At 42.3% G+C, this 12,959-nt stretch overlaps 1 protein-coding gene across 11 annotated transcripts in view; it reads left to right on the top strand.

Annotated features, from left to right (window-relative positions):
- Positions 1-12,959, top strand: part of MAPKAP1 (MAPK associated protein 1) — a 244,863-nt gene that overhangs the window by 145,373 nt on the left and 86,531 nt on the right. For all 11 annotated transcript variants that reach the window (XM_064579504.1, XM_064579505.1, XM_064579506.1 and 8 more), the window contains one exon: positions 3,697-3,806. In XM_064579504.1, coding sequence (XP_064435574.1) covers positions 3,697-3,806 — 110 coding nt within the window. The remainder of the gene's footprint in view (positions 1-3,696; positions 3,807-12,959) is intronic.

Below are 12,959 nucleotides of genomic sequence, written 5' to 3'. Positions count from 1 at the left end.
ACTATTTGTCAATCTTAATGCCAGGTGCTTGGCATTCGTTGTCTGTGGTATCTATCCTCTCTGACAATTCCGTAGGGAAGCGGCCTCCTCATTTCATGGATGTAGCTGAGGTTCCCACATGTTAAGGCAACATTTTGGTTAGCCATGGAACCAGAATGTGAACCAAAGTGTATGTAACTCGCAGTCCACATGTTTTCCTCTCCAGTATGTTGCCTCCCAACTTGGGTTCTGCTTCCAGCGTTGTCCCTATAAATAGACTCTAAGCTTTTCAGATAAGGACCTGTGCCCCATCACCTCTGGTTTAATATTTAGCAGAGAGATGCTCATCGTGTTAGGTTAATGTGGGTATAAAAACTTCCCTCTGGTAGCTGAGTGGCTTTGCACTGGGACAGAGCTGAATTCCTCAAGTGAGTAATCTCTTTTTAAAATGCCCATACGTTTTTCAGTGGTTACAAGACTTGACAGGACCTAACTTTGAATTGACTGAAGCACTCCGGGCAGCATTTAGTCAGCTCTGAAGTGGCGCTGCATCCTAGACCCGGCACAGGCAGCACAAGGAGCTGTGGAGGGCAGTGCTTTGCTCAGGGCCCCCCGAGTGCCCTGCTGTGGTGGGAGACACGCTGTCTGTCCACGAGGGGAGCAGGAGGACGAGCAGGTTCTGAGCCGAGTCCATCTTTCTCTCCATCGGCCTGTCTGTCTGAGGGCTAATCACCCTCGGCACAGGCCACACCTCAGAGACTGGAATGCAGGACCGCACAGAAGGGAGGCAGGACTAGCGAGTGCCCTACCTACCTGCTGCCAGCATTTCCCCCGAGATCAGGGTCTCCTCGGTCGCACACCCAGTGCCCAGCACTAGATAAAAAGCAGCTCTGAAAGATGTATTTCCATAGACTTTTTAGAAAGCCCATACAAATTCCTGGATATAAAAAATGAGGCATAAAACCTAGAATGTTTGGAAGTCAAGCTGAAAATTGTGGGAGCAAGTCTCCATATCCATTTATTAAATGGGAGCATAACTTAATAGTTGCACCTAGATGTCTTCTGAGAACCACTTCGATTCTGTGCCCCCTTAAGTGCTGTAGACTTGGAGCAAGATCCAAAGTTGGCGTTTGTCTGGAGGGAGAGAAGCGATGGAGTGGGAGACTGACCTAAGGAAGCTTTCATTAGGTCTGGTTGAGTGTGCAATACGTGGGTCACAACCTCCTTCTCCTTTTAATGTGCACGATTTTACCAAAATGGAGCCCCAGAGTAAGATACCGCACGCTCGTGAAGGCACGTTCTGAGCGCTGTGCGTGCCCCTTCCCTTCACTGTTGTTTTCATTTTCCTCTCCTGAACCTTGCTACCCTGGCTTCAGCACGGAGGCTCTAAAGGAAGATGGAGAGCCGAGTTACCTCAGAATGATCACTATCGTTAACATTCACGGGTGGTTCACTTATCATTCCTGACTGCACAGACATGGCAGCCGCTCGGAAGCGTCCGCAGGTGTAGCATGGTGATACATATTACATTGTGCCACAATGGATTTATGTATTCTGTAACAAAAGAAAAGTGTAATGAAAAAATACAGAAGGTAATCCTTTATTCCTCCACCACACAATTTATCAGTAATGCCTGTGGATGATAAGTGCCAGGGATTTCCTCTGCTTGCTTTAACCTTGTCACCCAGGTACGTTTTGGTAAAATGACAGAAAAATACAGACTAGGGATTTTCCTCTGTTCAAAAATCTTTTGAAAGGACACTTTTAATTTATGGAAGTTAGTCCAGACTCAAGGCTTCCTTTTGAGCTTCTAGTCTGCCTTTGCTAAAAAAGATAAACGTATTGGTTTGAAATAATGCTGTCAGCCAGCCGATTAGAAGAGAATGTAAGCAATTTATAAGCAGACTCAAATCTAAAATATAAAATAGTTCAGGTGGAACCCAGGTAGATGGGAGTTCGTGAGATCTAGCCCGGTACTAGTTTGTGCATACCCGAGAACTTGTGTTCCCTTTTAGGCCCCATTCACCCATCGCCCAACATATTGTCACAGATGGAGCGCATACTGACTTCCGAGGAGAGAGCAGGGGAAGACAAGCCTGAATGCGGATGATTGGCGTTTGTTCCAAACACACGCTGGCCTAGCGCCAGAGCAAATACCCCCAAGTTTATAAATGCACAAGGCACTTTACATTTCAGTCCTCTTGCCAAAGTATCACTTACTGCATCGCTCCCTAAATATAGTTTTTAAAAAAAGAGCTATTTCTTATTTTGCTTTGATCAGTAAAATAAACTTTTAAAGATTGTTCTGGGATGGGGTCCAGCTTCTGAGGTAAAGAATGGCTGGAGCTCAGGCATGATTCAGTAACAGAGTGTTCAGTAAAATTAGCTTGACAGTTCTCAGGCCTGCTGTTCAATAGCAAGAACTTGACCAAGTTAAAATGGATGATCGTGCTGGCTAGACCAGCGTCGGCTTTTGCTTTTTAACAAATGGAATGTCAAGGATTAAACAGCAAGCCGTATGGAGAGGAGGGGTGTGGAGATGTCTTTGTATTAGGGAAGCAAATTGGGTCCTTGATTTTGAGATCGGCCCCCAGCTCCTGTGGAAAGCCCAGCCACCTGGTTGGGTCCAAACTAGGTCCCAAAGAGGTTTAAGGCCTCTTCTCAGCCTGTCCTACCATGGGGAAGCTTTTCCATGGCTTAGCTTGAGGCTTGGCTTTTCTTTCGGATTTCTTGTCAGTATGAAGTTCTGCCATATTTTTTGGCTGTGTGTTCTCCTTTGAGATTCTTATGAGGAAATGGGAATGCGACCAAAGTCCTTGTGGTAATTCCCATGTTCCATAGTTGGAAACTTGGGTCCCATTTGTTAGATGAGCTGCTTGGAATTGGCCTGTTTTGTTCTGCTGCCTGAGCATAGTGAGTAGTGTTTGTGATACTTGCTATTGCAATTAACAGTCTTAGTGAAGTTATACCTCACCCAGGGATGGGCTTCTGTTTTTAGGGTACTTGTTCCCTACCAGCTTTTTCCTATCTAAATGAACCACTCCCTCCAAATTTGACTGACTAGAAGCTTACAGGTAGTGTCAGTATTTTGTCTTGTAGTTATTTATGCTTCATTTCATATTTTGTTTGAGCTTCTAGGACTAAATAAATTAAAACATTCCTACTGAAGTATATACAGACCGTACGTTTAAAATTTATTTATTTACTTACTTACTAGCCAGTTAGGAAGAGCCTTTTTTTCCTTATTCTAAATTGAGTTGGGCTATTGTATTTTCCCCTCCACCTCCCACCTCCCCCCCATCCTCACCCCATGACATTTTTCCTCTAGGGCTCCCTGGGCTTTAATGTGATGGTGGTCTCTGCCTGCAGTGACATCTGCTGACACAAGCCAAGTCTATTGTCAGTCCTTGCTCCGGGATTTGGCTTGGGAGCCGACATGAATAACCCACAGTACTAGTGACCCATACAGACCAATTAGATTCAATTTGAGGTAAATCAGAAAAACATTCCCTAACTCTGACCTTTCTTTCACTTAGAACTGTTTATACCAGAATGCCTCTCTCTCTCTCTCTCTATCATTAGAAGTTAGTCTGTTTTTAAATAATTAAAAAGCACTTTGAGGTACACTCAATAAACTTTATTAAACACAGTGAAGACTGCAATAACATTCCTCTGGTTGGATGTTAGTGATGATTTAATATTTATCTTTTCCTACAGAAATGCTGCTCATGGATTCTCCCTTATTCAGGTGGACAACACAAAGGTCACCATGAAAGAAATCTTGCTTAAGGCAGTGAAGCGAAGAAAAGGATCCCAGAAAATTTCAGGTGAGACCCTAGAAATAGAAGCTTAACCGTTAGTTTAAAAGTACTTGGTGTGTGCATACCTGTGCGTGTGCGTGTGTGTGTGTGTGAGAGAGAGATGGCTGGCTAGATTGTTCTAGATATCATTGCTAGAAGATTTGGTTAGCAGATCTACAGCAAAAAAAGTGATTTTTTTAAACTGCCCCTGGGCCCAAGAAAGGGACTGGGTCAGTGGCATGTGCGAGAAGAATGTGTTCCTATTGATTATGGAAGCTCCATCATTAATAATTTGTGATAGATTAAGACAAAGCTATTTGAGCTATTAGTTGGTGTAAAGCTGTCTTAAAAACCAAATCCTAAATTTGAAGGACTGCTTTTAATTTCATGTTTTCACATAATTTTCCATGGGGGAAACTTTCAGTTAGTGTTCGGGGTATGCAATAAAAGAAAAACAACTTTCATTTTTACCAAATGAGGGCAACTGTAAAAAAAAACTTTTCTAAAGATAAATCACTTGATGTGCACAAATACCTGTTAATCTTTAATTCCTCATTACCCAAATTTGTACAGAAAATAAGCTTATGGGGGCGCCTGGGTGGCTCAGTCGTTAAGCGTCTGCCTTCGGCTCGGGTCGTGATCCCAGGGTTCTGGGATCGAGCCCCACATCGGGCTCCCTGCTCTGCGGGGAAGCCTGCCTCTCCCTCTCCTACTCCCCCTGCTTGTGTTCCCTCTCTCACTATGTCTCTCACTGTCAAATAAATAAATAAAATCTTTAAAAAAAAAAAAGAAAGAAAGAAAAGAAGCTTATGGTATTAGCTATGATATTTAAAGGATATGAGGGAAAAAATATTACCAGTATTGAGAAATAATTATTTTGAGAAATAGCTCAAAGATTTGTTATACCACAGACAACTTTAATATAAATCAACCTCTATATGACATGTCAAATATCATTGCTTTGTAAATAAATGAGACTTCTTTAACACCTTTAGTTTCATCTTCTGGAAAGGAAAAAATGCATTACTCAGGTTGAAGAAAATAGTTTTGTGTTCTTTTTAAGGAGAGGCATATAATCTGTTCCAGATTTAATTAGCTATCTTCAGATGAAAGCTGAAGTTTTAATAAAAGTTAGAAGAGATAACACAGTGAAGGACACGGATGAGCTGTCTCAAGGCCATATTCCAGGGGAACGATAAGAGCTGTAAAAAATGGCAGAGGAGAGCAATTGAATGGAGCAATGAAAATCTGATTCTCATAAAAAAGAGAGAGAGAGAGAGCTGCTGGTAGGGGCGGTTGTAGATGAGACCTGCTAGCGTCTGCAAGCAATTTGGATGCTTGCCAGGAGTCATTGTTCACCCTCGGCTGTGGCGGCTCTGTCCAGATGTGCCAACTGCACGTTTCGGCTTTTGCCAGCTGACTGCGCCGTTTGATAACCAGCTCTCTGGATGCCCATCACTGGCCGCAGAGATAGAATTAAATGATGATGATCTTCCCACAAGTTGGGAGAGGAAACAATGCATATAAATCTTGATTTCATCTCAGCATGAGAAGTCTTTATCCATCATCACTCATAATGAACAAGTCGTTAGCTGGGATGAATGGTGTTCTGGTTTTTCCAAACACCTCTTTTGTTCATTTTTTTGGGTGACTTTTATCCATTGCATGGGGGTCAAACCTCTTTACATTTAAGGGATGATTGAAGAGGCATAGCCTCTCCTTCCCAGGGGAAAGTAGATATTTGGGGGTTCTAGGTGCCAATCTAATAAAGATATTTAATAAGCATGTATCTTCCTTTAGGATCCTGTTTTTTCCTCGTGTTTTGACCCTAAATTTTTTACACAATAGTGCCCATTTTGTGACACATTCATTGTATTCAAAGATAGTATTATTCCAGGTTGTCCAAGAGGAGCGGGAACCAGCTTTTTAAACCTTCTTAATAGAAATTCAGCTGTCGCAGATTTTTTTAGACCATGAAACCTTTTTGAACTTACTGAGGTGCAGCTGAACCATGTCCTTCCCTCTGTCTCCGGCTATCTCTTTCCAATTGTGTCCCTATTTATCTGTGTCCATCTCCAGCAACCACATTTATCATACACACAGTTATTTATGTTCACCTTTGTGTACACATTCCTGCCATTTCCATCAGAGACTTTGCCACATCCAAAACACAGTGATCTGCATTATTTATTCCTTTTCATACTAGAGAAGTCATTTGAGATTGATGTATTTACATAAATTACTGTCCATTTTCTTAATCCAAAAAGCTCTGTAAAATGAGAAGCCCTTTCTATTGCTTTATTAAGTCTGGTCTCATGAAACAGAAGGCTCTCCAGTTTGGCAAAGATGTTTATTTAAGGTTAGCTTGGTAAAGACGGTGTATTTTGTGATCTTGAACTTTGTATTGTGGAGTGGGCTTGTTTTGGAGGGTAATTAATGAAAAGAGGAAAATCCTCTCGTCGTAGACGGAAACACAGTATGTTTCCTTAAATTAAAAAAAAAAAAAGGCTGTTAGTGCTCACATTTGGCCATGAAATACTTATACACATTATGACACGTGAACTTAGTCATGAACTCAAGAACATGGTGGCAGGAGATGCCAGGCTAGAGACTACGTTTATCCTGCACATGACCCCCGCAGTCTCTGCAAGAAGGGGCCTGCCTCACCCCATGTCCAGGACAGCAGTGGAGTGCTCAGTCCTCTCTTCAAACAGCTTTTGCCTGATGGAGTGCAGAACACCACTTGTCTGTTTTCTGCTCTTTTTTAACTGAAGTGAGAGGCGAGATTAAACAACATGTGCCATGTGGAGGCGAGAGTTCTCACTACTGGTTTGTTAGGGGTTAGTTGCACTAAGAACAAGGTTTCAGAAATCCTTTTATAGGCTGACAGTGCACTTCTGTTGCTTATCCACAAACCTCTAACCTCTCTCCTCTTTTTTCCAGACCGACCATACAACTTTCCATTTCATAGTAATCATAAATTGAGAACCCAAACTATTTTAGTATGAAACCCAGATGTGGGTGACTACTCCAACATTTAAGTACTCTGTTGCCCTTCCCTCTGGCACTCCCTTCCCGATTTTCATTTGTAAAAAATTGGAAGGTGGCAGCTATTTGAGCAAAAGAAGTCTTCTTTGTTTAGGTAGATAGGTTTGTCAATGGAAACCCTTAGGGTTTTAAAATATTTTTTGCTTGGTATGGACAGACTATCGTTACAGGCACTTGTAGCTGATCTGGAATTTTGACTTGCATTATTTGTAATTATCATTGTCATAACTATTTATGAACACTGCAGGGTTTCTATTACTATTCATGTGCTGAACTAGAGGAGTCTTTTCACTGTGTGTTCCAGTCGGTGCTCTGCTAAGGCCCATTTTTTTTAAAGCCCATTTTTAAATGTCCCTTTTAAAGTTTCTCTACAGCTTTTCATTTTATTACTGATCCACTTGACATTTGGAAGCTACCTGCACTGGCAGAAAGTCCCCACTGTTGAAGAAAATTGTAAATGGAGAATCTGGTTTTAGAAGAATTAACTGGCACCTCTTTACTAATTTTTGTAGCTGGATGGGTGAGTTTTTGACATAATGAAGAGTAGCCAGTCAGGTCCTTTGATTTAGCTAGTAAAATATACTGACCTGTTATTTAGTGAGTGAAGTCCTTAGCTCATCACGTTCTCCTTTGGTCAAGTTCATCCTCACAGCCAGTGACCTTCTGAGCTTCTTAGTATTTTGTTGTTTAAATTTGCTATCACCCACCAACCTTTACCAGCCTCCTGAAGCATGGTGTTGGGTATGGCAGGAATGCTTAAGAAATGGAGGCAGACACAATTTCAATTTATTTATTTTTTTTATTTTTCTTAAGATTTTATTTATTTATTTGACAGAGAGAGGCACAGTGAGAGAGGGAACACAAGCAGGGGGAGGGGCAGAGGGAGAAGCAGGCTTCCCGCCGAGCAGGGAGCCCAATGCAGGGCTCGAACCTAGGACCCTGGGACCATGACCTGAGCCGAAGGCAGACGCTTAATGACGGAGCCACCCAGGCACCCCTACAATTTCAATTTTACATTGACACAGAAATGTAGTTAACTCTTGGTCTACAAAAGTGAGAAGGCTTCGAAGTGGGATGTTCCAAGCAGAATAGTTCTCTGCGCGGCTCTGTTTCAGTATTTGTTGTCATTTTGAAATGGAGGTGTTTTTCTTTATCATCTACTAAAAGATTGAACCGGAAGCATATTAACTTTTTCTTACCCTTGTTCATTCTTGCCTTTTGATGTGAAAGACAAATTTTTATTAGTCTGAAAATCCTTTTGAAAAGTTCTTAGAGTATTGTTAAAAAAACTTAAACGACATTCCTTTTTGCTTTTCCCTTATAAAATTTCACCTAGACTTTGAAAGATAAATGTTAGCTTTGTCAAGTGGACTCTCTCTTAACATCTCTGTTTAGAGTCACACACCACCTTATTGTTTGCTAATGTACTGTGTTTTCACAAGACGCCTAGGATGTCATTAGTGACGTTGTCTAGACTAAGACGCCTCCACATTATGCCCTAAAATACTCCTAGACTCAGAGAAGGCCAGCAAACAGCTACCACAGTTTGCAGAGTTCTGATCAGAAAGAGCGCTAATGATGACATCATTGGATTCTCATGTAAAATGTAAATTTTGATCCATACTGTATTTGTACTTTCATTCATCCTGTGTCCTCATGTGTCAGACCTGTGCTGGGTGCAGGGAGACAGTGGGGGGCAGATTTACAAGGCCCTTGCTGAGGAAGAACTTACATTCTAGAAAGAAGGTAAAAATAAGGGGCTGTGAGAGAGAATAATAAGATGCAACATATAGGATGGTCAGGGAACTCCTCCCTGAGAAATTGACATTTAAACTGTGACCTTCACATTTAAGCTGTGAAGAGTTGGGGAGGGCCAGTGTCATTCAAAGCAGTGGTTATTAAAGGTTTACTATATTTTAATATAAAAAGAACATTTCAGGGGCACCTGGGTGGCTCAGTTGGTTAAGCGACTGCCTTCGGCTCAGGTCATGATCCTGGAGTCCTAGGATCGAGTCCCGCATGGGGCTCCCCGCTCAGCAGGGAGCCTGCTTCTCCCTCTGACCGCCCCCCCCCACCATGTGCTCGCTCTGTCTCTCTCAGATGAATAAATAAAATCTTTAAAAAAAAAAAAAAAGAACATTTCAGATTTCTTTGTAGTTAATTTACGTGACTCTCTCCCCCTCCACCCCACCTCCCCCAAAAAGTAGTGAAATTGACCCTTGAATTGTTCCCTGGACAAAGTCCCCACATCTTACCCATTAGCAGGTCCTCTCAGTTTTATCTCCAGAATATATCCTGAATTTATTCAGTCTTTTCCATCTCCACTGGATGAGTGCAGATCGCCATGACTTAAATAGCAGTTTTCTGGTTTTCCTGCCTCTGCTCTTGTCCTCCTCCAGTCTCTTTGTCTACACAGCAGCCAGAGGGATCTTCTAAAGTATAAATCAGATCATACCTGCTCTATACCCTTCAGTGACTTTCAGAATAAAACCCAAACTTCTAACTACTATAAAATATTCTGAGACCCAAAGAGGGGAAGGGGCATACAGAGAATATGAACACAAAGAAAGAAAAGAATTGGAAAGAAGTGCAGAATTGATCATTGCAATATGGCAGAGAAATATAGACAGACCAGGCAGAGAACCTGGGAAGCCAGGGTAGGGACTTGGAGCCTGTAACTTAATGTGGACCTGCTCTAACTAATAGACGGGCGACAGCAGGGCCAATCTCGGACACAATTAGTAGGCCTTACTTTCATGCCAGGTAGACCTAGAAAGCAGCATACTAATTAATTAGTTATCAGTAACGTTTTAAAGGGGGTTTGTGTGTCAGGAGAGGAGTTGGTCTTTCCCGAAGATGTGGTTCCAATGAGGGAAGAGCTGATTTATTGAGTGCCTTTGTGTATTACACATATTATCTCATTTAATCTGCAAATACCCCTGGAAGGTAGATTTTATTATGCCTGTCTTACAGACGAGACTTTAGAAACGTTGGGGGTGTGGGGGAGGTGCATGTTAGAATTAAGGAACTGTTGAGAACTGTGTATGTAATCATACGCTTACCTCTCTGAGCCTCCCTTTCCTCAGCTCTAAAAGAACTTAAAGTCACCCAAATTTCCACAGTAAGTAAATGGCAGAATCTAAATTGGAGCCCAGGCCTTTTTGACCTCAAAGCCCATACTCTTTTTATTATACCATGTTGCTTATTAGAACCCTAATGGGAGAACAAATTTAAAATTCTGTAAACAGAAATGTTCATTGATTCTAAGATCTAAATGCACTAGGGAAGTGCAGCATTTAAAGGAACCCTGTGGTAAATCTGGATATAAAGCCAGGAATTCTTTTTATAATTGCACAGTTTGTCTGTATTGGTGTCAGTTTTAATGTTTTATGTCTGGCTTTCTTAAAGCAACATACACCTGTCCTGAGCTGCCCTGTGGAAAAGAGAAACCCGTATGTTTTAGAGGGAACGGGGTTTCTAACACTCTTCTAATGGGAAGTGTTCTCCAAAGGCTAAAATAAGCTAAAGAATCTTCTTGCTGTAGAGTTTAAGAATCTTACTCCGTGTGTAATTGTAAAGATGGAAAAATCCAGTAACCTTTCTTCTATGAAAGTAATTTGTGAGCCAGAGACACAGACATGTGGTTTCCTTATGCTATAGCAGGTAATCCTTTAAGAGAAAAAAAAAGAAGATGATGAAGAAGAAAAGGTAAATAAGACTGTTTAAATGTTCTTAGTCAAAAAGGCAGTAATTTCTGTGGAAGACTGCTCCCCATGAAATAATAAATAATCACACTGATGCCACTCATGCATGGGGGCTGGATGAGACATAAAGACCTGATACTTGGTATCCAATGACCCAGTGGGAAAATGATAGAGAAAATTAGGGCAGCTAAAGTGTGTAAATGTCTAACTCAGAAATGCCCCGGGCAAGAAGCTCCAAGTTAAATATTCCTCCTTCCCTCTTCCTGCCTCTTTATCTTGTTGTTTCTTCCCACCTGAGCCTCCCCCTGTCTGGAGTGCTCTGAGGCTCCTGATGGATCTTCCTGAGAATAGAGCAGAGCATGTTAGAGATGGCATTGCAGTCAACTGTTTTATCTAGGAAGCCTGGAAATTTAGAGAATTTATGTCAGGCAAAAATCTTTGGGAACCACTTTAGAGACCCAATTATTTTAGAAGGGTGTTATGAGCTCTCACAACCGCCACATCGGAAAAACCTGAAATACATCATTCGCCAAAACTACATTTGACCAGCGTTTACTCTTCCTGCTAGTCACTAATCTTTCAGAAGTTCCTTTTCCATCACAAAATCTATTCATTCACTCCATCTGGGGCAGTCACCAACGTGGATTAGATTAAAGCAAAAGCCGAATGAAAGAACGAGAAAAGACCTTCCTCCTGACAGGCTGCGTGGTGCTGCAGGAGGGCACATCCATTTTGAAGTCAGAGGAAGGACCTTTCTCTGGGCCACTAGGGACTAATTCTAGAGCATCACTAGTTTAATAATAGCTTTTCAGGAAAAAATAAAATAAAGAAATACTACATTCAATGTACATATTGATTGTAAGCTGTAGCCTAGTTTTAGAAATGTTATAAAGTAGGAAAAAACGCATCTTAGAATGAAGAACTATGGTAATGGAATGCACAGTCCTGTACTGTCCTCAGCTGTGACAGGGGAGAGGTTGAGGGGAGGGGTCACCCAGGGCAGGGGTGCGCCAAAGCCCGGAGTGTGGCTCTGAAGGACCCTGATGACTTCAGTGTTCACCGTCCCTTGCTGCCTGCTCTGGGCCAGCACTGTGCTAGAATCAGGTGGAAACCCAGTGAGAAAACGGATTCAGAAAAGGGGGCAGGAGCGCCTGGGTGGCTCAGATGGTTAAGCGTCTGCCTTCGGCTCAGGTCACGATCCTGGCATCCTGGAATCGAGTTCCGCGTCGGGCTCCCTGCTCCTTGGGGAGCCTGCTTCTCCCTCTGCCTCTGCCTCTGCCTTTCATGAATAAATAAAGAAAATCTTAAAAAAAGAAAAAAAGAAAGAAAGGGGGCAGTAAAATATGGCAAATTCACAAGGAGAAGTACATAAGCTACATAAGCAGCATAGATTAGGGAGTACTTAAAACTACTGGGTGAGGCAGGGCCTGAGGAAAGATGCTCTGGAGTAAACGATTTGATAATTTTTTGAAGATTAAATAGAATTTTGGTAGGTGGGTAAGTGAGAGCAAGGACATTCTAGGCAGAGACGTTTTGAAATGTAGTAGTAACAAAACATGGATATCCGAAATTACTGGAGCAGCAACAAGGCAGAGGATAAGCTACAGAAGCTAGGCAGGGGACAGATCCGATCAGGCCAGGCCTGATAATGTACTCAAAACTAGAAGAGCTGTATTTGTTTATTGGGGGCTTATTATGCAGCAGACACTATGTAGGCACTGGGGATTTTGTTGAAGCCAAGAAATGATCCTTACCCTCCCAGAGCTTACTGTTTAGTTCCTCTGGGGGACAGGCAATTACAGTACCATGCATGTGATCAGTGGAAATGAGTGTAGGGCCTGGGTACACACATTGTGGGAGGGGAGCCCTAGTCCAGTCTTAGGGAGTCAGGGAGAACTATCCTCCAGATGAGACCTGAAGATGGTGGAAACTGACCAGATGAAGAGGGCTGGGAAAGATCGTTTAGGCTGAAGGAGTGAGGTGAGAGAGCTTGATGCCTTCTGGAAACCACATGTAACTCAGGATAATAAGCAGTAGAGTAGGAGTTAGGAGGGTGGGACATTATGAGGCTCAAGTGGTCACTTGGGACCAGTTCATGTTTGTAAACTGTGTTGGATTTGAACTTTATTCTGGTGGCAGAGGGGAACCATTGAAAGGAGAACAATATAGTCAGAATTTCTTTTAGAAAACACACCGTCTGCATGACAAAAATCCGTTAGAGGACGTAAAACAGGAGGCAGAGACACCGGTGAGGAGGCTCTTGAGGACTCTATCCAACGGATGATGAGCCCTGAATTAAGGCATGGAGAGAAGCAGTTGGTACTCGGTACAGGAAGCAGAGGGGTGGACATCATAGTAAAGTCTGATTTCTGTTATTAGAGCTGAATGCACAGTTTGAGGAGGATTGAAATACCTTGAAGCTGCCCCG

The sequence above is a fragment of the Mirounga angustirostris genome, unplaced genomic scaffold (assembly GCF_029215605.1).
Source record: "Mirounga angustirostris isolate CCGP_5_RB_7025 unplaced genomic scaffold, mMirAng1.0.hap1 SCAF_15, whole genome shotgun sequence".
NCBI classification, from domain to species: domain Eukaryota; kingdom Metazoa; phylum Chordata; class Mammalia; order Carnivora; family Phocidae; genus Mirounga; species Mirounga angustirostris.
This window is presented reverse-complemented; position numbering and strand designations above follow the sequence as displayed.